The sequence below is a fragment of the Bos indicus x Bos taurus genome, chromosome X (genome assembly GCF_003369695.1).
Source record: "Bos indicus x Bos taurus breed Angus x Brahman F1 hybrid chromosome X, Bos_hybrid_MaternalHap_v2.0, whole genome shotgun sequence".
NCBI lineage: Eukaryota > Metazoa > Chordata > Mammalia > Artiodactyla > Bovidae > Bos > Bos indicus x Bos taurus.
The window spans coordinates 138,218,782-138,243,292 of record NC_040105.1 but is presented as its reverse complement, the minus strand read 5'-3'; the positions used below and the strand labels follow the sequence as shown (position 1 = coordinate 138,243,292).

Here is a 24,511-nt window from a genome sequence, read left to right as displayed (position 1 = left end):
AAATCAAACCTAATTTGGTGTGTTTACTGAGCCCACACAGCTACTCTTAAGCTGCTTGATTAAAATCCTTTAAGTAGCCAAGACACAAGCAAACTCTTACTCTGAGCCCTTTCCATTGGCTGGTTTTTGTCCATCAGCCGGAACTCTCTCGCACCACCTACTTACCCACCTAGGTTTCTGAAAATGGCCTGCTGACTGCCGTTACTAGCACAGGCAGAGGTTTGAGGACAAAAGGATGCTGGACTGATTCAGGACACCCCAAGTGAGGTATTGGGGTGGACAAAAAGTCTGTACTTTCGTAAGTTCTTACGGGAAACCTGAACTTTTTTGGCTAACTCAATACTTCACTACTGCATCCAAATTTCAAGGGCTCCTAGCCCCATGGAGAATTCTTAACACTCTCCCAGTCACAGCTGGCTTTCCTAAGGAACAGAGACCAGGAAAGGAATGCTATTCAGAGAGTTGCCTTTTTCACTTTTTCATTCATGCTGCTGCTGCTGCTGCTGCTGCTGCTGCGTCACTTTAGTCGTGTCTGACTCTGTGTGACCCCAGAGACGGCAGCCCACCAGGCTCCTCTGTCCCTGGGATTCTCCAGGCAAGAACACTGGAGTGGGTTGCTATTTCCTTCTCCAATGCATGAAAGTGAAAAGCGAAAGTGAAGTCGCTCAGTCGTGTCCAACTCTTAGCGACCCCATGGACTGCAGCCTACCAGGCTCCTCTGTCCATGGGATTTTCCAGGCAAGAGTACTGGAGTGGGGTGCCACTGCCTTCTCCGATAGCCTCCTAAATCTTTAAGTTGCCTTGAAAATGGCCTTGCCACTCATGTGCATGTCCCAGGAGAGCTGAATGGGTCTTTTCTGACACTAGTTGGTTACCTGCTTCTCCCCATTTCCTGTAATCAGCATGTTGATTGCTCCACAGTCATGCCAAGCAGGCCTGGAGCTCTGAAACAAACAGCCATCACAAGAGTCTCTTCATATGGAGTAAGGGAGACAGGGGTCAAGGGCTTCTGCAGGGCTGGCCATGAGTTGATGTGATGGTCCTGCTGCTGAGTTGTTCTCACCAAGCATACAAGACATGGGAGGGTTTGCTGGGTCTCCCGCCAAGTAGGTTGTCCTGAGGCTTGATCAGCAGCTCCCTTCTCCTCCACTGGTTAAGCTTTCTTCCACATACTTTGCTTGCCCTTTGTCTATTACTATTTCTGCCTGTAAAGGTCTTTTCCTTTAATATTTATTTACTTTTTTGGCTGTGTTGAGTCTTAGTTGTGGCATGCAGGATCTTCACTGTGGTGCATGGGCTTCTCCCCAGAGCATGAGGCCTCAGTAGTCACATCACATGGGCTTAGCTGCCCCTTCACGTGTGAGATCTTACTTCCCCAACCAGAAATCAAACCCACATCCCCTGCATTAGAAGGCTGATTCTTAACCACTGGACCACTACGGAAGTCCCTGGATAGGTCTTTTTTAAGGTTCAGCATGGTTAATCCTCATTTTGAAGCCACGTTGTCCACATCAGTGAGACTTAACTGAGCACAGATTTAATACTGTTCTTTGTTGAAGAAGCATCCTCAAAAAGCAAACAAACAAACTCTGCTACCTCTGAAAAGGCTCCTTAGAAAGAAACAATTCAGTAAAGGTAGAAAAGCCAGGCTGAAGAAAAAAGGCAAGTGCCTGAGGGATGCAGTTTCTTCCTGTGGTCTCATGTGACTTCAAAAGTGTGTGTGTGTTTCCTCAGTCATGTCTGGCTCTTTGAGACCACATGGACTATAGTGAGCCAGGCTCCTCTCTCTGTCCATGAGATTTCCCAGGCAAGAATACTGGAGTGGGTTGCCATATCTTTCTCCAGGGGATCTTCCCCACCAAGGGATCGAACCCACGTCAACTTCAAAAGTACTTCAAACAAAAAATTACTTTCTTTAGGAAACTGTTCTCTCTGATGCATGTTCCTGGGAGCCAGACAAGAAGCCCCACTTTCTCTAGCCTCATCTTGTTGGCATTTAGCTGTGCTTATCATCTAGTGGGTGTTTCAGTTACTGAGTTAGGTTTTTTCTCTTAAAGGGTGACAAGATTCTCAAAATCCTTTCTTGACCTGCTTGAAAAACAACGCAATTCCTCTACTTTCAATCCAGAGTGATTTTCTCACAAAAATGTCCCTTAGTTCTTCCTTCCAAAACAAACAAACAAAAAAAAGGCCATTTCTCTTAGAACTACCCAGGATTTTGACTTTAAAGATCAAAAACTAGTTAAATGAAGTAATTAAGTCAAATGAGACCAAATAGGATATGATACTAGTGGGGCATTTGCATGTTCTTAGCAGGAGGTAGAAATACATTGGCAGGAATAGAAGGTGGTTTTAGCTGTAAATTCTCTTGGCATGAGAAAGCTCTTTTCAGGCCAAAAATTCCCAGTAGCTTTCTGGCCAATACTATCCTCTTCAGTTGCTTTTGTTTCTATGACTAGTTTGGCCCCAGGCAGAAAGAGTGAAATAGACAAAAATCTGTGTTTGGCTCTCCTCCAGTTAGAAATGTGGAACTGGTGATTCAGGAGTTAGCTGCAATGAGGGATGAGTTGAAGCCATGGGCAATTATACTGAAGGAAGAAAGGGAAGAACAGAATGTTAAAAGAGTCTGCTTATTCCACAAACCTTCATTAATTATCTCCCAAACCAGGGCCTATGATAGACTCTGGGGGTACAAAGGTACACCTTGACTGAGAGCAGAACTAGGAAGAAAAGACAGAAAATGAATTTTCAGAAAGGTAGGAGGAGAACTCATAGTCTTCAGTATCAGAGTCAAGAGGGTCAACAGTGCCGAAGGCCAGTGGTGTCATATGAATCATTTGCAGAAAGGTCTTTGAGTTTGATTATCAAGTATATAGTTCAAGAGGCAATTTCACTAAATTGGAGGGCTGGGGGGCAGTAGAAGTTCAAGCACAGGTGTTTAATACAGGAAACTGTGTTAAAATCAAGAGATAGTAAAGGTGACTTTTTCAAGAAGTTTGGTGGCAATAGGGAGTGATGTCATATGGTTAAAAGGGAAATAGGATCAAAATAAGTGGGTTTTGTTTCCTTTTATTTTTGGTCATTAAACAGAATTACCTGAGTATGAGGTAATCATTAAGTGAATAGGATCTGTCAATGGTTGTCAAATTACGGCAAGCGTTAGGATCACCTGGAGGGCCACCTGAGGCCCCACCCAGGTCTCTTGTGTCATAAACATGGGGTGGGGCCTGAGAATTGTATATCTACCAAATTTCCAGGTAACTCAGATGCACCTAGTCAGGGAATCAAACATTGAAAACCACTGGAATAGATTGAGAAGGAAAAAATAGTAAAAGAATAAACAGAGCTGAGTTTTAAGAGAGAGAAAAGTATGAGATGCAAGGAAGAAGTTGATTAAATCTTAGAAAGAAAGTTTATTTCTTGTGTGATGGGGACAACAGAAGGGATGGAAAAAGATACAACAAGAGGTCCAGGAGGAGAAGAAAGACACTGAGATGATAGAACTTATATCAGATGGCTTCCATCTTCTCCGTAAAGGAAGAGGCAAGATCATCTACAGAGAGGGCAGCACTGGTAAGGATTAGGGACTGGGAAATGTGTGGAAGAAGCATCATTCACAGACTTAAAGAATCACCATTACAGTGATAGATGATGGATTTAAGTTTAGAAATGTTGAGTTTGAGGTGGTACGCAGCCGTCAAGATTAGTTTGGTCAGCAGGCTATTGGCTTTAGTGAATGCATACATTCTGCAGCAGGTTTTGTCTGTCTTGCTTACTGCTTCACCCCTAGCGCCAGGAATAGTGTTTGGTACAGAACAGGCACTCAGATGCACTGGAATGAACCCAAGAGTCACTGGCTGAGGTTGATTATTGTATGTAAGTTAACATATAATACAAATCTGCAAGTATCTCTGGAATTAGAATATTGTGGTGGTTAAAAGAGTGAGTTGTGGCATCTGAAGACCAGAGTTCAATCCCAGCTTCTGAATGCCTCACTTCCTCCTTCTCTAACATGGGAAGGATCTTGTACCAACCTCAAGGCTGCTACGAGAATTAAATATGCATAAGGGGCTTAGCACAGTGCCTCACACAGAGTAAACACTGAACCCATGTTAGCTGGCTGTTTATTACTGACTTTCCCCTTCAATTAATTAAGGAGAGTTTCTTAATCAGTTTGAGTCACCATGTGTACATCACAGCAGTAAAACATCATTTTTTAAAAGATACACCCTGTCTCAGATTTCATCCTTCATCCCCTAAAGGTAGGGATATTAAGGCATAACTATTTAACATAGAAAAAATTATCATCAAAATTGGTATTTTCACTTTATACCTGATATACCAGTCAAAGCCTTTTCTTAGTTAGAAGCATTTTTCTACCTATGCATTTTAAGGCCTGGCTCCAGACTAAAACAGAGAAGGCAGTGGCACCCCACTCCAGTACTCTTGCCTGGAAAATCCCATGGATGGAGGAGCCTGGTGGGCTGCCGTCTATGGGGTCACACAGAGTCGGACACGACTGAAGCGACTTAGCAGCAGCAGCAGCCAGGCTAAAACCTACTACTGACGTAAAGGAACTATGGTGGAAGACAAATAAGTGTAAAAGTTCTTAGTGCCTGTTTTCATGGGACTAATATAAAAACATTGTCTGCCTTTGCCTGAGCTAATTATGCAGTGTGCTCCTGACACATTTATTTTATTGCTCCAGTACATGTGAGTACTACACTGATATTTATCACTAGAAATGATGACTTACTCTATAAATTAATATGTATTCTAATAACTGCTCTGCCCATGCAGAATTCTTTCGTGTTTACATATTTCATAGTCAATAATCAACAGCTTATTTTTTATGCATCTACAATTTCTTTAGGATGTTTTGCAGTGATGAATACAAAAATAGGAGATTGAATTCCTGCCTTTAAAGGACAATGTTTTTATAGATATACTCTCAAACCAACAAGAATAATGGCAAACACTCAAGTATTAAACTGAGTACTATGGTCCTGTGTGGCACCCCATGGTGAGGAGGGAGGCACATATAAAAAGTATAGACTATTATGCTTTTCCCACAAGAATTTCCAGTCAGGTGAGGGAGATAAGACATAAGAACATGAACATTAAAATAAGAATATAAAAATGAAACAGTGATATAGAACAGGGGAGTACAAGTTGAAGTGAAAAGTAGCAAAAAAAAATTTAAGAACAAAATGGAATCAGTTGTCCTAAGTCAATATGCTTCAGAGGACAAAGTGTCCTTTCTGTCAAGTATTTTAGGACCCACTGAATGCTGCTGCTGCTGCTGCTAAGTCGATTCAGTAGTGTCCGACTCTGTGCGACCCCAGAGACGACAGCCCACAGGCTCCCGAGTCCCTGGGATTCTCCAGGCAAGAACACTGGAGTGGGTTGCCATTTCCTTCTCCACACTGAATGCTACTACTTGTCTAACCAAAGGATTGACAAATCAGTTGGTTGTGGTGACTTAATACTTTATATTTTTACCAAAGAGGTATATTAAGTGGCAAATGACTAATGGAAATATTGTCTCTAATAGTAAAAAAAAAAAAAAAAGTGTATTGTTTTGTTTTTTGTTTTTTTTTTCCAGAGGGCTGATATAGCTGTTGCTCCACTCACTATAACGCTGGTCCGTGAAGAAGTCATAGATTTCTCAAAGCCATTTATGAGCCTGGGTATCTCCATCATGATAAAGAAGCCTCAGAAATCCAAGCCAGGCGTGTTCTCATTTCTGGATCCCCTGGCTTATGAAATCTGGATGTGCATTGTCTTTGCTTACATTGGAGTCAGCGTGGTTCTTTTCCTCGTCAGCAGATTCAGCCCTTATGAATGGCACTTGGAAGACAACAATGAGGAACCTCGTGACCCACAAAGCCCTCCTGATCCTCCAAATGAATTTGGAATATTTAACAGTCTTTGGTTTTCCTTGGGTGCCTTTATGCAGCAAGGATGTGATATTTCTCCAAGGTTTGTTTCCATGCCATACCCAATGCCTCCTTGCATATTATGGCCATGATCCATTCGTGTACATCTGGTATTCATTCATCTCAAGTCCAGATTTCTTTAACATTCCATCTGATGACAAATTATCATCAAGCCATTTTGTTTGCTTTCACCCATGAAGTGTGTTATCACTGTCGCTTTGAATGTCTTTCATGCATTTCTATGGCATCATCTATTCATACATATTACAGCAAACATTTGAACTGTGGATAAAGGCAACATTGCCAGCTAAATTGATATTATTCAGATAAAGCTAACTCTAAATCTTGATCAGATCAAACATGCATGGTTTCCTAATTGAGCTAAAACATTTTCTCACTTGTCCAGAGACTGAATCTAGAAAAAATTTAAAAGAAGACAGAACTCTTCTTTAAAACTCTACCTTCCCCTTTCAAGGTCCTCCATTTTTCATTTTTCTCTCTGACTGCCTAGAACTATTTCACTGTAGTACCTTATCCAAGTTTAATCACTAAAACTATAAAACTTCTGAAAGAAAACACAAGAGGAAGTCCGTGTGACCCTGGATTGGACAAAGAATTTTCAGAACACAAAAAGCACAATCCACTGTAAGAACTGATAAACTGGACTTCATCAAAATTCAAAACGTTTTGTAATTCAAAAAACATCATTACGAAAATGAAAAGACAAGCCACGGTAGGACAAAATGTTAGGAAATCACACATGTGATAAGATAAAGGGCTTTTATCCAAAATATAGAAAGATCTCTTGCAATTCAATGAAAAGAAGATAAGCAACCTGAATCTAAAAATGCATGAAAGATTTGAATAGACATTTTCCCAAAGAAGGCATACAAGTGGTTAATAATCTCATGAAAAGATGCTCACCATCATTAGTCAAAGGGGAAATGCAAATTAAAATTGCAGTGAGACACCTCTATATAGCCTCTGCTGCTGCTAAGTCACCCCCATATGTATAATCATTTTAATACCATTTATGGGGCTCTGCTGCTGCTAAGTCGCTTCAGTCATGTCTGACTCTGTGCGACCCCATAGACGGCAGCCTACCAGGCTCCCCCATCCCTGGGATTCTCCAGGCAAGAACACTGGAGTGGGTTGCCATTTCCTTCTCCAATGCATGAAAGGGAAAAGTGAAAGTGAAGTCACTCAGTCGTGTCCAACCCTTAGCGACCCCATGGACTGCAGCCTACCAGGCTCCTCATTCCGTGGGATTTTCCAGGCAAGAGTACTGGAGTGGGGTGCCATTGCCTTCTCCAATATAGCCTCTAGAATGGCTATAATCAAAAAGACAGACAATACTAAGTGGTAACGAGGATGTGGAATGACTATAGCTCTCATCCATTAGTAGTGTGAATGCAAAATGCTACAGCCAGACTGGAAAACAGTTTGGCAGTCTCTTATAATTAGACATACTTAAAATGACACAGAAATTCCACTCTTATTTACCTAAAAGAAAACATATATCCACACAAAGACTTACACACAAATGTTCATAGGAACTTGATTTATTATAGCCAAAAGGTGGAAACCCGAATGTCCATCAACAAATGAATGGATAATCAAAATGGTATATCCATGCCACATTTGGAATGGGAAACTATTGAGCAACTAAAAAAAAAAGAAGAAGACTGATATATGCTAATACATGAACTTAGAAAACATGATGCTAAATGAAAGAAGCCAGATGCAAAATGCCACATACCATATGATTCCATGTCTTAAATTCCATTTATTGACTATCCCATATTATATTATTTCATTTGTCCAGAATAGGCAAATCAATAGAGACAGGAATCACGTTAATGATTTCTGGGGCCTTGGAGAGAGCAGAGAGGGATTAGAATGGGGGTCAGAATTAGGGTGAGGCAAGTGAGGCTGAGTACAGCAAGCACAAGGGTCAGATCCAGTCTTTATTTTAAAATTTGCTATTTTTTCATCATGAACTTTTGCATTAATTTTGATTTTTAAAAAATATTGCAGTAAAATGCTATTTATCTTGATTAATGAGATTTGGGCACTTCCTTCAATAATGTGTGAGGGGCAAATGCCTCACTTGCCTCACCCTAGTCCCATCCCTATGGAGATTAACCACAAATGGGCTCAAGGGAAATTTTCAGAGTAATGGAAATGGTCCCAAACTGGATTGTGGCAATGGTTGCACAACTCTAAATTTACTAAATTTATTCATTGCACACTTACATTGGTGGATTTTGTGGTATGCATATTTATCTCAGTGATGCTATTGAAGATATTGAATGTTAATGTCCTAGACTTCACCCACTTAAAGTGTTGACTCACCTAAACAAATGTCGTGGTGGATTCATAATCAGAAAATATTATAAGCAAATGTAACATCTATATAATCATAAAAAATGAGTTATTTCCTAAATAAAAAGTTTTAGCTTTGGTAAAATTGAACATGAATCCAAATACTGACCAGAGTCAATTATACAAACATATCAGTTTGGTTCAGTTCAGTCGCTCAGTCGTGTCCGACTCTGCAACCCCATGGACTGAAGCATGCCAGACCTCCCTGTCCATCACCAACTCCTGGAGTTTACTCAAACTCATGTCCATCGAGTCGGTGATGTCATACAACCATCTCATCCTCTGTCATCCCCTTCTTCTCCTGCACTCAATCTTTCCCAGCATCAGGGTTTTTTCAAATGAGTCAGCTCTTCGCATGAGATGGCCAAAGTATTGGAGTTTCAGCTTCAGCATGAATATTTCAGCTTCCAATAAATATTCAGGACTGATTTTCTTTAGGATGGACTGGTTGGATCTCCTTGCAGTCCAAGAGACTCTCAAGAGTCTTCTCCAATAGCACAGTTCAAAAGCATCAGTTCTTCAGTGCTCAGCTTTCTTTATAGTCCAACTCTCACATTCATACATGACCACTGGAAAAACCATAGCCTTGACTAGATGGACCTTTGTTGGCAATAGGGATCTTTATTTAAACTAGGACTCAAGAGGTCACCTACCATGTTTTTATAGAGTACATCATTTTGAGATTATCTACTTGGAACACAAATGGATTATCCATTTGTTTTTAAGTATTTATGCATATTGCCTTCATTTAAATGAGTTTAACAGTATAAATCACTGGTGACCATCTTCAGCAGCTTTTTAATATAACATGTGTGGGTCAAGCCTCATTTGTCTAAGTCATTCTTTTTTGTCACCCTCCATCTGCTTGGTCAGGTTTTCCAAATTATTTCACTCCCTGTTCCTTTTGTGCTTAGAATACCATCTGGGAGTTCATTCTTCTTGTCTGATTTCTTTTTAATGTTCACTTCAAGAGACAAGGGTTTCTGGATGATCCTGTAATTGAATGATTTTAACATGACTGGTAACCTGTGTTGAGGCAATGCTAAAGACTTATTGAGGTTGGAGATTGTATTGGTTTCTGTAAGTGAATTTTCAAAACTAAAATTGTGGTTGCCCCACTGGAGTGCTGCATACTACTGTGCATACTCAAGCTGCACCCTTAAAAGGTCATTTGTTTTTAGAAGTATTTCTGCATGTTGCCTCATTAAGTAACAACTTAAAATGATGGCCTAAAAATGACAAGCTGGAAAGATTCTTTATTTTCATTTTTTTGTAGCAGAATTTTAGCTGTGGCTCTTCTGTGGCACTGAAATATCTCAGGTACTTTTTTCAAGGTACAGATTTTATTATTCTGCACTAGACACTTCCTATAGACCTTTCAAAGGTTTTGAGCATGGCCTTTGGTCAGAAATAAATTTTCCAACACAACTCAGTGCACATATGTGTACATAACACAAGTTTCACCAGACGTTACCCTTACAGTGTGCCATGCATTCTGATATTCACGATTCTGTTCCATTTTTTTTCCCTGAATGCTGGTTTCAACTCAACCTGGCAAAGTAACAAGTATTATCCTTACTGTGCTTCTGAGTAATAAATTATTACCTTTACAAACTCTAAATTTTCTACCATATGAGTACTCTCTCCTTCAATACTGTCTTTTATGTCCTTCAAAAGACATTATATCTTTAAATCTCTTGATAATATGTTATACTTGTTAGTATACTTATTACATACAAGTAAGGAGGGAACATGTTTCTCCTTGTCTTGAGAATGCTACTGGTTATATATTTGTGCTCAACTATATAGCAGCAAACCCCACTGTAAGGTGCTCTTCTATTAACTGATTTAGAAATTCCCAATAATCACATAGTTGCACTCTAAGATTCGTGGTTGCCTTCAGCTGTGAATGCCAGCATGATACTTTATTTCTGTTCAGTGGCCATACCTGGAATGCAAACTTTCCAGCAAGCCCAGAATGTGAGCATGCATTGTACACTCTGGCTTTTATCAAAATTGAAACAATTGAAGGCATTATAAGAGACCACATTTTAAAGTAGAATTATCAAATATCATAGCATGAGGAAATCTCAGAGATAAATTAATCCAACTGCTTCTGTTTACTGAGGGCCCAGGAACAACAACCTTCTCTGAGTTCCCTCTGCATCTGGGCACTTTACCTGTATTTTAATGTGAATTCTAATCCTCAAAACACTACCACGAGGTGGGCATTATACTTATTTTTCAGGTGCAGTTGATGCTCAGGTGAAACAATTTGCCTAGCCCTGCAAATAATGACAAAGCTAGTATTCAAACTCTAGTTCTAAAATCCATGCTCTTTCCACTTCATACTGATTTTCTCACATCATGACAAAGGAATAGTGCCTGGAGAGATAATGTCATGGAAGCCAAGGTCGTGGGGTTTCTAAGAGCCAGCAAGCAGTACAATTATTTCCACTACCACACACTGCCTCCCACTATCGACCTAATGGTACACTGTTTGTTCCATTCTTTCCCTCATGCTCAGCCCCAAGAGCTGTTTTCCAGGGAAAAAAACAGCTGGCTGTTAAAGAAAGTAGGCAGTGAGCATTTAAGAATGCTACTGAACATGTGTTCACTCAAAGTAAAAGACGGGGAGATCAGCAATGAGACATCACCAGGAAAACTGAGCATGATTCCATTGCCATCAAATTAAGCTATGAATGGAAACCTAGAGGCTTAAAGAGTCTATGTCAATTAGCTTTGATATTTTCAACTACCCCAGTTGTTCAGAGTGACCAAGTCAGGTGAGACCGAATCACCTATAGAGAGAGTAATCAATGTAATAAGCTGAGGTTGTATTCATACACGAATGAATTTCTAGGGGGAGTCAGGAGAGAAAGTATGAGGAGATTGCTTGCCTTTAACCTTCTTCCCCCTTGATTGGGGCATGGGGAGATAGCCAGTGGGTGTAGCCAGATGGAGGGAGCATAGTGATTAGGTGTGTGGGTGTTGGAGTTTGTCTCACCAGATTCACAATCTGCCTAGTTGTTGTGTAACGTAGGACAAGTAACTAAATCTTGCTAAGGCTCAGTTCCTCATCTATAAAATGTAAAGCACAGTGCCTGACCTATAGTAAGTACTCAATACATAGTAGCGATTATCATTTTTAAACTGGCTGCTCTTAACCATGCTGGCTTCACAAATACCAATAGTTCATATTGCATTTGCATTTTAGTTCCTAATCCTCTTTAGGAATCCAATTGAAATTGTAGTCAGTGCCAGATAGCTGATTTCTGATGAGAAGTAACTGACAACATCCCTTTTTGAACCCCTAATGGGCTTTCCTTAAGGATTACACCACTTGCAAATATTTTGGTTGTATTATTCCGCAATGTCTTGCTAATATTGACAGGTGGTTGTAATTTTTTTTTTTTAATCTGAAATGTATTTCCTTTGTAAAACGTTGATAGTACTGCTAAGCAGTCCAGAGTCTAAGTCCTCCCAGACAAATGCTCCCCCTGCTGACTTTCTCTAGAGCTGCAGGGACATCTGAGGGCCTGCCAAGTTCAAGATACAAGGTTCCAGGGAATGAGAACAGAGAAAATGGAAAGAACATGCTAACTTGAACCTGGTCGCTGTGTACACATTATTCCATGAGTATTATTGTCCTGTTAAGATTTGAAGATATCAATCCTTTGGACAAGAGGGCAGGGGATCCATTCCAGGTTAGCTGATATACAGATCCTCCTTTAAAATAGAAAGTATATGCAGAAGAATAAAATATACAAAGGGTAAAAAATGAATGGGATCAAACATAACAGGAGCTCGGGGGCTCCATTTAAAGTAATAACCTTTCCTTTACTGATGTAGGAGCAGGGTCTTAATCCTACTGTAAATTCACTTCAAAGCAGTAGTGGAGCGATAATAAATTAATTGTAATAGCAGGATTTTTTATTACAACTATTTCATGTCTTTTCTGCCTGAAAGCCCTAGTCTTAAGTTTTGGGGAGATGGTTAGTTATGCCCATCAGAGAAGACTAGAAGAGCAGAAGATGGATTCTGCACATTTAAAAAATAATCTGTCATAGACACAACATTGAGTGGAGTGTAGGGATGATGCATACTTTGGAAGAAAGAAGGAAGCAAAGGAATGATGAAGAGTTTGTGCAAAGGAGAAGCAGTTTGCAGTTCTAGCTCTTCATCTTCTGAAGCTAGTAAAGTGCAGATTTCAAAATTTACTTACAGGATGAAGGTTACAGCACATTGCTCACTTTTATTATCATTTTAGAGGCCATAAAATACACTTTATTATTGACTCAGAAACTCTAGTTTCTTCTGATTACAGATAACAGGAGCATTGTGTATTATTTTGCAATGTTTTTATGTCTGTTTTTCTCTTGTTGCTAATTTCCTTTCATTAACTTCATGCCTCCACTTACATTCCTTCAAAAGGTATGATATGTTCCTTTAACACATTTATATAAATACTAAATGTGCAGCATTTTACAGTCATTTCATTATGCTAACCTCCAAATCTGTCTTGTGCAACAAAACTACTTGAAATGAATGTTAAGCATTTCGAAGCTGCATTAATGGAAGGAAAGATACTGAGAAATGACAGGTCTTTCTAACTCAACTATAAAGTCTTGTCTTGTTTTAATGGATCCTTTTAAAAATGTGATAGGGCTGACCCATCAGTCACTTTTTATATAGCCTCCATGTGAAATGTGGGTTTAAATGGCTATAGTTTCACTAATGAGAAAAGGGAAATGTGAAGATTTTTATAGAGCTTCTTCCCAGTTAGTTCCGCTGCACACATTCTCCGTAAAACAATTTAGGCATCACTGTCACACAAGGGAAGAAAGTGGTAGAAATTCCAAGACTCTTGTCAAAGCCACTACTGTCTTAAGGGGAGAATGCTGAGTGCATTCAATGCTGATTCCCAGGAAGCTCCTTTTTCCATCTATGCTGATGCTTGTAGATACTATTTTACCATTTCTATGTGGATATTCACCAAAATTCTCTATGATCGTAGGTCTATTGTGGTATTAACTACATAACTGCCAAAATCAATAACCATATAGACAAGAGGTCACAAAAAAGACCAGTTAGCTTTTTATTTTCGGTCATGTAAACAGACAATTTCAGCTAAGTCATATGGATTAACCACATGATTATCTGAGTCAGCTATTAAGGTGGCCAAAATAACCAGGTTATGATATGCAGGCTTGATTTTAGATCACACAGATACAGTCAGAGTCTATTAGCTGCAATAGCATGACACCAATGTAATTTTCATAAATTACTGTGTTGTTCTCCACATTTCAAATAGATAATACATAAACTACCATTAGTATTCACGGCAGCAGAATACACCGCTTTCCATACCAAACCATGATTCTGGAAATACTCCAAAATCAGTTTTCCCCTTGATCTCCATAAAACCCTATCATCCCAAATAAGGATGGCATTCACAGCTCCATTCCAAATGAACAACAGATAATAAACAATAATTACCCAAACATGTTTGGTTTTCCTGCAACAGTATTTCTCAGAGTTTGTAGGAAAATTGCTCCTTCTATAATCTACCCACCATTCTGGATTTTCTTATACAAAATGTGAATATTTTATACTATAAAAATATGGGCATGTCTTTCCTCTCGTGTACATCTAGATGATTTATTTCCTATTTCTCATCTCTTTGCCTCAGTTATTTATCTATAGAATGCCTCCATTTTCTTATCTGTAAAATATGACTTAAGCACAGGGATGGAGGATTAAAAGAGTTGACACATGTAAACAATTAAAACAGAGTCTGGCACATAGGAAGTGCTTCTTAAGTGTTAGCTATTATTTTTTTTTTAATTACTACAAATGCCACTTTAAACATTCATCTTTTATATAGAAAAAGTATTTCCAGAGTCAGATCAGCCCAGAATAAGTGAAATGTATATGTCAACAATGAAGAAAGACTATGAAAGTTACAAATTCATAATTGAAATATTCCATATACTTTTAGCATTTGGAAGTGTGACATTCTTTCTGACTCATCCAGATGTTTTTACCTCTTCTTATTAAAAGGGAGATGTTCCCAGGTGAAATACTCAGAGAGTATAACTATTAGTTAGAAAAAATCTGTTGCAAAGCAGATTTGCACAGCCAAAAAACTAAAAGTGACTACACTCAGAAATAAATATGGGTTGTTTGAAGCATCCAGGGACCAACAGAAATTACAGGCTTTAAAAAAACCAAGTAGTTTTTTTTTACAGTTAATCAATAAAGACTATTTATCAAAACATGTGCCAAAATGATTTGATCAGAGTGTAAAATCTAAAACAACTGGATTTTCCAGAGGCTCAAAAAAGGTTATCTTGGGACACAGGAATTTAACTTTGCTTCCAAGTGGTAGAATGCATGTACAGACAGAGAAGAGCTTGACTTGCCAGCTTTCAGCCCAGAGCTGCCCTCTTCCCACAGAGCCTGGAGAGGTGCCAGGCTCCTACGCCTATTCTTGACTCTATGACAGAGCGGGTTCTTTTCCTGTGAGCTTTTCTGGGCATGAGAGAACACAGCCTAACCAGGATGGAGCTATGCCTCAGAGAAGAACTATCCTCAGAATAATGTGGCAATGTTTTATGAAACCTAGCGACCACATTTCGTTTCTGCACACAGAGCCAGCCTTCAGCAGCATTGCAAAGGAGGTGATGTTTCCTCAGGACAAGCCTGTATCCATCTTTAAGCATTCGGGGTTCTTACACTGCCCCCTAACTTCCCGCAGACCCTATCCCCAGGTACTCTCATGATGTAGGACCGTGGCTCTAATCCTGGATGTGCCCAAGGAGCTTTATGAACATGCTGCTGCTGGGGCTTCCCTGGCGGCTCAGTGGTAAAAACTCATCCTGACAATGCAGGAGGCGCAGGTTCAATCGCTGGTCCAGGAAGATCCCACATGTCGTGGAGCAACTAAGCCCGTGCACCGCAACTACTGAGCCTGTGCTCTACAGCCAGGGAGCTGCAATGAATGAGTCTGTGCGCTGCAACTACTGAAGCCCACGTGCCCGAGAGCCCCTGATCCATAATGAGAGAAGCCACCACCATGAGAAATCCACGCACCGCAACTAGAGAGTAGCCCCCACTCGCCACAACTAGAGAAATGCCTGAGTGGCAAGGAAGACACAGCACAGCCAAAAATAAATAAATAAAAACTTTTCAAATGTTGCTGCTTAGGCCCAACCCCCGGAGATTCTGATTTCATTGATCTGGGGTGGAGTCTGCTGCTGCTGCTGCTAAGTTGCTTCAGTCGTGTCCGACTCTGTGCGACCCCACAGACAGCAGCCCACCAGGCTCCGCTGTCCCTGGGATTCTCCAGGCAAGAACACTGGAGTGGGTTGCCATTTTATTTATTTATTTTTTTTTTGGTCATTGTGTTTTGTTTTGTTTTCTTTTGTTTTGTCTCAAGCTCCCCTGATGACTTTGATATGCAGGCAGAGTTGAGAATCACTGATGGAGAAGAACAGTATTTCTCAATTTGATCAGCAAACCACTGCTATCACCAGTGATGCTTAAAAAGTCCAGATTTTTGAGCACTCGGATATTCGGAATCTGCATTTTAACAAACACCCCAAGTAATGCCTATGCATAGTTACATTCAAGAACAAGACGTTCCCTGATTAAAACTTATGCATCATCTGTCCCATTCTCCACTAACTGGATATACTAATCCATAATGATATGAAAATAGGTGCTGTTGAAGTAAAGTGTGACATTTTGACCAAGCCTCCTGAAGAAACCTTGGAAGATAATCCCAATAGTAAGAATGTCTAGAGCAGACCAGTGAGGATGGTTTTATCTGTTTTGGTTATTTTGGTGAGGGAGCGTACAGACAAACGTTTTAGTGCCTCTCAAATCCTATTACACAACTAGTTTCCAACTTCACTTGAGCCAGCCTGTCCCATGTGCTTAGTCTCAGTTTTTCAAAGGGAAGAGTTTCAATCCCTGGATCAAAACTCCTGAGCCCCACTAGCCATTTATATGAAGATAATAATAAATATTATTTCATGGCCCCTTGCCTTGTGGTTAACCAACTTCACTAGAATGGCAACGTCTGTAGTAAATGTGTTAAACTCACAGTGAATAGTGCTCATTTACTAGCATCTACTCATGTCTCCTCAAATACATAAAGGTTTTTGATTCTGTGTCTCCCATGACATCACCTTACATCAGTGTTTGTCAACCTTGACTGCACATTGTAATCACCTGGCGAGATTTTTAAAAATACATACATCTGGGTTGCACCTCTCGGGTTCTGATTTCTTTGTTGGCTGAGTCTCATGCTGAGCATGAGAGGTTTAAGATCCCAGGTGATTCTGATGTACAGGCAAGGCTGGGAACCACCTGCCATAAAGGAAACAGAACAGTCTTCCCCAGGTGCGCCCAGCAAGGCTCACAGGAAGAGAATCAGGTAAGTACAATGATTACATCTAAGCAGGAGCTGGCACAAAGAAGGTATTTATTTCTGTGATTAAATAAATAATCCTGCTTTGAAACCCGTAGGGGCCTGAAGAGCATTATGCATGTACCATCATCCCATGCCATCATGCCATGCAGTGTTGCTGTCAACGTGTCATTCTGTTTGATGTGTTCATCCCCTGATATCATTGACTTCTTGATTTCATCAGCTCCACTGAAATCATTCCTCTTTCCAAAAATAAAGATAAGGATTTCGTAAACTGAAACCTGGCCCCTCTGGGTCCGGATGGGTCTTTGTTTTGTTTTGTAGATCACTCTCCGGGCGCATTGTTGGAGGGGTTTGGTGGTTCTTCACCCTGATCATTATTTCTTCCTATACTGCCAATCTCGCTGCTTTCTTGACTGTGGAGAGGATGGTTTCTCCCATAGAGAGTGCTGAAGACTTAGCTAAGCAGACTGAAATTGCATATGGGACCTTGGACTCCGGCTCAACAAAAGAGTTTTTCAGAGTAAGTGCTTTTCAGTTAATTGGGTCTGCTGGCTTTTATTTTACCACCTGCTCACAAAGGCAGATTCATGGTATTTTAAAGGAGGGTTGGGGAAGGGTGGAAATATTATCAAGGCAGAGCATCTTAAAGATAGAACTACTTGCTTGATGACCTACTTCATTGTCCTTTAGATCCAAGACTCGTGTGTGACCTCACAAGTGGCATGGCAAGAGCACTGGGTTTGAACTCGCAGGTTGGAATCCCAACCTGCCACCAAGTGACTATTTATCCTTGGGCAGGTCATTTAACTTCTGTCAGCCTTGGTCCCCTTACTTGAATACTGAAGTCATTGAACTAAATATCTGTTCTCCTTTTTAGCTTTTACAAAAGCAGTGATTTTATGTCTCAGCAGTTCACTGACGTTAGGTGGTTGACTAAGAATCTGAGGAATCATGGACTATAAAATGACATTCTATTTTATACTTTGGTTTCCTATTGAAATGTATTTCAGTTGTTTCAAGCATTTCTGTACATGCAGATAATTCAATTTTCAGGGAAACTGATAACTGTTTTAATTTCTTAAGTAGATTTGTTGACCCCTTTCTGACCCAACATAGGCCCAGTCTTAATAGGGGAAGCAAGTTGTTCACTAGTAAAAGTTAGTAAAGCATCAGCACTGTGGAGGAGAAAGAAGAAAGGAGATAGAACATTATACAAGGATAATACAATGGACAAACCACTTTTACATAAAACATCAAGATCTTTGTTGTGTAGTAACTGGTCTTTATTTTTTTTTTTAAACTTTACAAATTGTATTAGTTTTACCAAATATCAAAATGAATCCGCCACAGGTATACCTGTGTTCCCCATCCTGAATCCTCCTCCCTCCTCCCTCCCCATACCATCCCTCTGGGTCGTCCCAGTGCACTAGCCCCAAGCATCCAGTATCGTGCATCGAACCTGGACTGGCAACTCGTTTCATACATGATATTATACATGTTTCAATGCCATTCTCCCAAATCTTCCCACCCTCTCCCTCTCCCACAGAGTCCAAAAGACTGTTCTGTACATCAGTGTCTCTTTTGCTGTCTCATACACAGGGTTATTGTTAGCATCTTTCTAAATTCCATATATATGCGTTAGTATACTGTATTGGTGTTTTTCTTTCTGGCTTACTTCACTCTGTATAATAGGCTCCAGTTTCATCCACCTCATTAGAACTGATTCAAATGTATTCTTTTTAATGGCTGAGTAATACTCCATTGTGTATATGTACCACAGCTTTCTTATCCATTCATCTGCTGATGGACATCTAGGTTGCTTCCATGTCCTGGCTATTATAAACAGTGCTGCGATGAACACTGGGGTACATGTGTCTTTAAAAAAGGCTATTGATGGAATGTTTAAGAACTCTTGCATTTATTCAGTTGCTCCAACCAGAGAGACATGGTGGCTTCACTGAGAAAACTGACCCATTCTATACATATGACTGCCTGCTAACTGTTACCTGTTATAACCCAGGTAACTGGTTATAACAGTGATCCAGAAGCCACTTGTGTAGTTGGTAGAAAAGAAAAGTTGAGTCATTCTCTCCAACCAAAAATCGAGTTATCGGATGGCAGGTATAATTAGTGACTTTTCCTCAAAGATCCACAGTAAACAAATGTTGGTTCTAAGCCAGCTTGTTTTAAGAAATCAGTAAGAAATGTATTTATATGTGTATTATCATGGGATGTATCCAGTTGTTTCACAGGAAACCAGCAGGAGTATGTTTCTTGAAATTATAGCGATTAACTAAAAACTGTTTTCATTCCCTGAAGCAGAAAGAGTGAGTTCTGATACCCTTTCAAGAATTCTCTTGGAAGGGGTTGTAGGTGGAAAAGTAGAGGGGCACTTGATTTAAAAAAAAAAAAAAAAAGAAGAAGAAGAAGAAGTTTTATTGACTTAGGATATCCCTCTCTCACCTCTACCACTTTTTATTGAGCAGCTCATAATCCCTAACCAGGGTGAGGGACTCGGTACTATTGGGGTTGGCCAAAAAGTTTGTTTGGGTTTTTCCACATGATAGTACAGAAGAACCCAAACAAACTTTTTGGCTATTCCAATAGCAGTATCAAAATCTTCTTGGACTAACCTGGCCTTGACCCTCACCTCGATGGCTGTTCCAGAAGCTTCTCTGGGAATAATCCCCTGCCCTCATGAAATCACTCACACATTTCAGGGCAGGAAGCCAAGGATTTCCATCTGCTGAATAGTCAGCACACAATCAGCTCCATGGAAATTTGGTTTGGTGTCCAGCTTTAGCAGAGCCTATGTTCACCCTCCCAACAGGCATCAAATTGCTACAAGAAGTACTTGACCACTTAAGCTATCAAGACACCAGCCTTGGACCCTCCAATCAGGGATCCTTGTTCTGGGAAGCATTTTTCCTTCAAGGATTAGAAATTAAGAAAGTGTGCTTTAAATGGTATTCGCTAGGTGGCATCAATTCCCATTAAGTTTTCAAAGGCCATTCATCTATATTGCAGGCAAAGGAGGCTCTCTAGGAAGATTTATTAGCACAAAGACTTGGAAGAGCGACCAAACAGTCATTGCCCCCATGCCCAGACCGCACCCCAACACATGTGTCTTTCTCAAAAACTAGGAAAGCACCTACTAATCCATGTAATGATGGTTTCATTAAAGAACATCTTATTACTAGAGCCAATTTGAATCAACATTCAATTCTGAGCAAAGCTATTGCCACATTCTAATTGGTTTTCAGTTTCTAATGTTCACCAATTCCTAGTGACCTTTACAGCCAATAAGCAATTCGTATGAAAATGGAACTGTTTTGAAAATCTGATTCGAAAAGGTGCTGGATATTTCTAGGTGTAAAGAAGTGCAAATCATTTTCTAATTCCCACTAGCCACTTTTCTTTTCCCTCAATTGGTTACTAGTGACAGCAGTAAGGACTCTGTGGGGAAGTTCTTTAGGACAGCTCACAAAAGTTGATGATCTAAGAGTAGAATGAGCAGTATAGGACAAGTCAACTCTTAGCGTGATTGTACTGAAAATGTTATGTAAACCCAACAAAGGGAATGCTTGGTATTCACATAATACTGAGGGGCCCAACCAATTGGTCTCCAAGCCATTTGTCCTCTTACTATCCTCTACTCAGGACTTTCCCAATGGTCCAAGGGTTAAGACTCTGCCTTCCAATGCCGGGAGTGTGGGTTCCATCCCAGGTAGGAGAGCTAAGGTCCCACGTGCCATGGGGTGTTGCCAAATTTTTTTTTAAAAATTAATATCCTCTATTCTTCCCCTCCTTGAACCCCATAAATCAGAGAAAGCAACCAGCAGGAACATATCATCTCTTACTTGGGGACTTCACTGCCACAGCATGTCACTTTCCCCTCAGTCCTCCATGATCTCAAGGCAATTTTAAGAACAGCAACTCCTCTACAAAAAAAAAAAAAAAAAAAAATCATTGAGGACCCCTGATGGCAAGCCTTCTCAACATTGTAGGCTAAAACAAGACCACATGCAACATTTACAAACATAACATGAGCTCATTTCTACCCATTCTCACTCCATATTAAAACCACAGGGGCTAAATAGTAATACCATAAAACAGCCCGGGGCCAGCCCTCTAGTCCTTCCACTAAGAGAAAAATAAAAGAAAATTCCTTTCTAATCGCCCTGCAGACATTTTTACTTGTCCTGAGTAAGGCTGCCATTAAAATGATGATATCTTTAAGTGATTCTTTTGTTTCTCTCATTTTCTGAACTATCCTTAGCTGTTATCTTACAGTCACAGAAAGTCACTGGCACAGAGAGGAAGGCAGGGAGGGGCTGAGCCAAATGCATGCAGCTGGAAGAGACATCTGAAATATTACCATCAGCCCTCATGACTTGAAAACTGATTTCCTTAGACAGCAGCTCCAAAACTCAATGTCCCAATTGGAGTTGGAAGCACCCATGCTAAAAAAAGACAAGTCGACAGCTTCATTGCCATTGCCCAAAGAAATGCCACTATGATTTGGAAAACTGCACCAAAATGATCATTCTCCACCAGGTTTTGAATGTTTAACCTGATACCAGAGTCATGTTAAAAAGTAGCACCAAGAGGAAAAGCAATCCCGAAATTCTCTCTGCCTTCAGACCCCTAGAAATATTAGAAGACAACTACAAATGTTTGATTTCTTTTCCAGAATACTGGAGTAGTAGCCTTTCCCTTCTCCAGGGGATCTTCCCAACCCAGGGATCAAACCCAGGTCTCCCATATTGTAGGCAGATTCTTTACCAGCTGAGCCATACAGGAAGCCCTCTTTTCCAGATTCTTGGCCATATTCCCACTGAAGATAGTTCAGGGGATAAGAGGATAACATTTTAAATGAAATGTTAATGCTAATTTAAACCCCTTTAAAAAATAAATATGAATGGAAAGGAGTGGGGAAAGACATGACTTGCTCCAGTGCCCCAGAAAGTGAAAAGTGAAAGTGAAGTTGCTCAGTCATGTCCGACTCTTTCGACCCCACGGACTGTAGCCTACCAGGCTTCTCCATCCATGGGATTTTCCAGGCAAGAGTACTGGAGTGGGTTGCCATTTCCTTCTCCAGGAGATCTTCCCAACCCAGAGATTGAACCTGGGTCTCCCGCATTGTAGGCAGATGCTTTACCGTCTGAGCCATCAGGGAAGTCCTCCAGTGCCCCAGGCAGGACAGAAAAATTGAAATGTATCTGCAGACTCCCCACCCTGCCCCTGCCCCGGGAACTGCCCTGTCTTCTGAGTGGCCAACATTGTAAGCCTCATGAAGCACAGTTGAATTACTCATGAAGAACATTTTGTCTCAACACAAGACTCTGTTACTATTATCATCAGTAACTTTTCTTTTAATGCAGGCAGCAAAAAGAAGTGCCCTCTCAACTTGATTTGGGAAGTAGTCCCTCCAAGAGGATTTAGATTCTGCTTACACATCCTGAATCTCTCTCATACACACACATGCACACGCATGCATTTTCAGAGTTCAGATTTCAGATCTGGATTTCAGTCCAGATATTGTATAACATTTGCTGATTATTTATTATAAGGTTTTTGAACTTTATGAGGAAAGAAGAACAATCTCTTCACAAATGTCCCCGTGTTAAGTATCGGATTGGCCAAAAAGTTTGTTCAGGCTTTGGCCACTCCAGTATGTTGACATTTGGACATGATTAAGAAAACTAACCATTAATCTTCAAGTTTTACTACAACAGACTTTCCTCATCCCTTAGCCCGTCCCCTTGCCTTAGGAAACACATCAAAATATAGAAATTCTTTTGTAAAAAAATGTTCTCACAAGTACCATGATGAATTTGAGATCTTGACACTGTATCCAGACAACAGCAACCACATTTAATTAGTTTGAAGACATATATGATGTGACTAAATGTTTGATGATATGGTGAAACGACACACTAGGGAGCATATAATAACAACAATAGGAGATGAGCTGACACCAAGGAATGGTAGGTCAGACACATTTATTGTATATATTCCTTGACAATTTAAAAAAGAAATGATTTTGTAATTTTGACATGGCCATTCTCATACCACCTTATCCCCCCCCCCCAAATATTCTTTTCCTATGTCATATAATACATTACACAGCAAGACTCATAGACCTTATAGGTTAAGACTAGAGGCAGAGCAGCAGGTACAAAGTGAGGCTGCTGACCTGAGGCCTGGCCAAATGGGACTCTGAAAAAGGGAATGATACATTCAGACAGCTGCACACCAGTACCTGTCTCCAAGACAAAGGAGGAAATGTGGCAAGACAGGCTAGTAATAATGCCCTCAATTCTATTACTTGTTCATCACTCTTTCAATAACTTTTTGGGGCAACTACTATATACCAAACTCAAAGCTAAGCACGGAAGAGCCATCTCCATGAACGAAATTAAATTTCTGCCTTTTGTGAAATCACATGAAAATACTTAGGTTTTTTTCACCATTCTTGGAGGTTATTTGGGGAAACAGATTGACTTAAAACATAGGTATCTCGGAGAACTAGATGATCATCCCTCCAGGGCAGTCGATGGTGTTTATTTCGATGGATTGACTTCCTAGCACATGCCAATCTCTGGATATCCTTTGTGGTGAATAAGAGTAGGGTTCATGATTCTCTATAACTCCAGCAGGAAGGTCATCAAAGTGATGAATAAAACAGAAATGGCCTCTACCCCCCAAGAGCTCACAATCTAGTGGGCTGACAATTTTCAGCACATGTGTGTGCTCAGTCATTTCACTCATGCCCAACTCTTTGCAGCCTGCCAGGCTTCTCTGTCCCTGGGATTCTCCAGGCAAGAATACTGGAGTGGGTTGCCATGCCCTCCTCCAGGGGATCTTCCCAACCCAGGAACCAAACCCACATCTCTTTTGTCTCCTGCATTGGCAGGCAGGTTCTTTACCACTAGGGCCACCTGAGAAGCCCCTTTCAACACATATCCACTTATCTCACCACACTTTATTCACATGACAATCCTGCTAGGCAACCAGAACAGGTGTTATTACACCTCCTTCAGGGAGGAAACATTGAAGCAAGATGACACTGTGACTTGAAATCTGCTCAGCTCAGTGGGGACAAACTAGAATTCTGAGTCTAGACGGGGTCCTCTTTCCATTCCATCTCAATGCCTTTCTGGTACGAGTGTTCATAGAAACATGGGGTACTATGCATGAACCAAGCCTATAGGGTAGAGCATGTTAAGGCATCTCTATCATCTCCTGGTTGATCTTTGTTTTTATTCCCTCTGATGGATCAATTACAAAAGGAAGCCTATACACACTTTTAAATTACATTTTGCCATGTCCCCCAAATCTCAAAGGGATCCAAGATAAGAAGGCAAAGAAAAGGAAAACATCCATAAAACTAAAGCAAATGCCACAAATGTAGTAGACTGCTATTATTCACGGCTTGTTATAGCTTCTGATATGACAAGGGTTATGTCATGATGTAGATAAAACTGGAAAGAATAAGAAGATGAAAATGATTTCTAGTTCCACGTCCACTGATGACTTTCTTGTTTTTCTTTGGGTAAGGGTCATCTGGTCTCAGATTCCTCATCTATCAAGGGAAATATTCCCTGCTCTACCTTCTGTATGGGGTTGGTTAGAAGATAATATCAGAAAAAGCTCTTTAATGATATGAAGTGTTCTACAAATCCCAAGAGATTTAAAGGACCCACCAGTAGAGCAACTGAAGTATAGAGACTGTCCAAATAAG

The 24,511-nt window shown here is 40.4% G+C and overlaps 1 protein-coding gene across 7 annotated transcripts in view; it reads left to right on the top strand.

The window, feature by feature from the left end:
- Positions 1-24,511, top strand: part of GRIA3 (glutamate ionotropic receptor AMPA type subunit 3) — a 308,828-nt gene that overhangs the window by 224,620 nt on the left and 59,697 nt on the right. For 6 of the 7 annotated variants that reach the window (XR_003509870.1, XM_027535412.1, XM_027535411.1 and 3 more), the window contains 2 exons: positions 5,606-5,982; positions 17,086-17,284. Coding sequence is in view for 6 of the 7 variants with exons in the window: in XM_027535412.1 (XP_027391213.1) it covers positions 5,606-5,982; positions 17,086-17,284 (576 nt within the window). In the remaining variant the exon portion in view is untranslated. Of the gene's footprint in view, positions 1-5,605; positions 5,983-17,085; positions 17,285-17,454; positions 17,720-24,511 lie in introns of those variants that run through there. The other variant, XM_027535415.1, reaches the window with a different exon arrangement.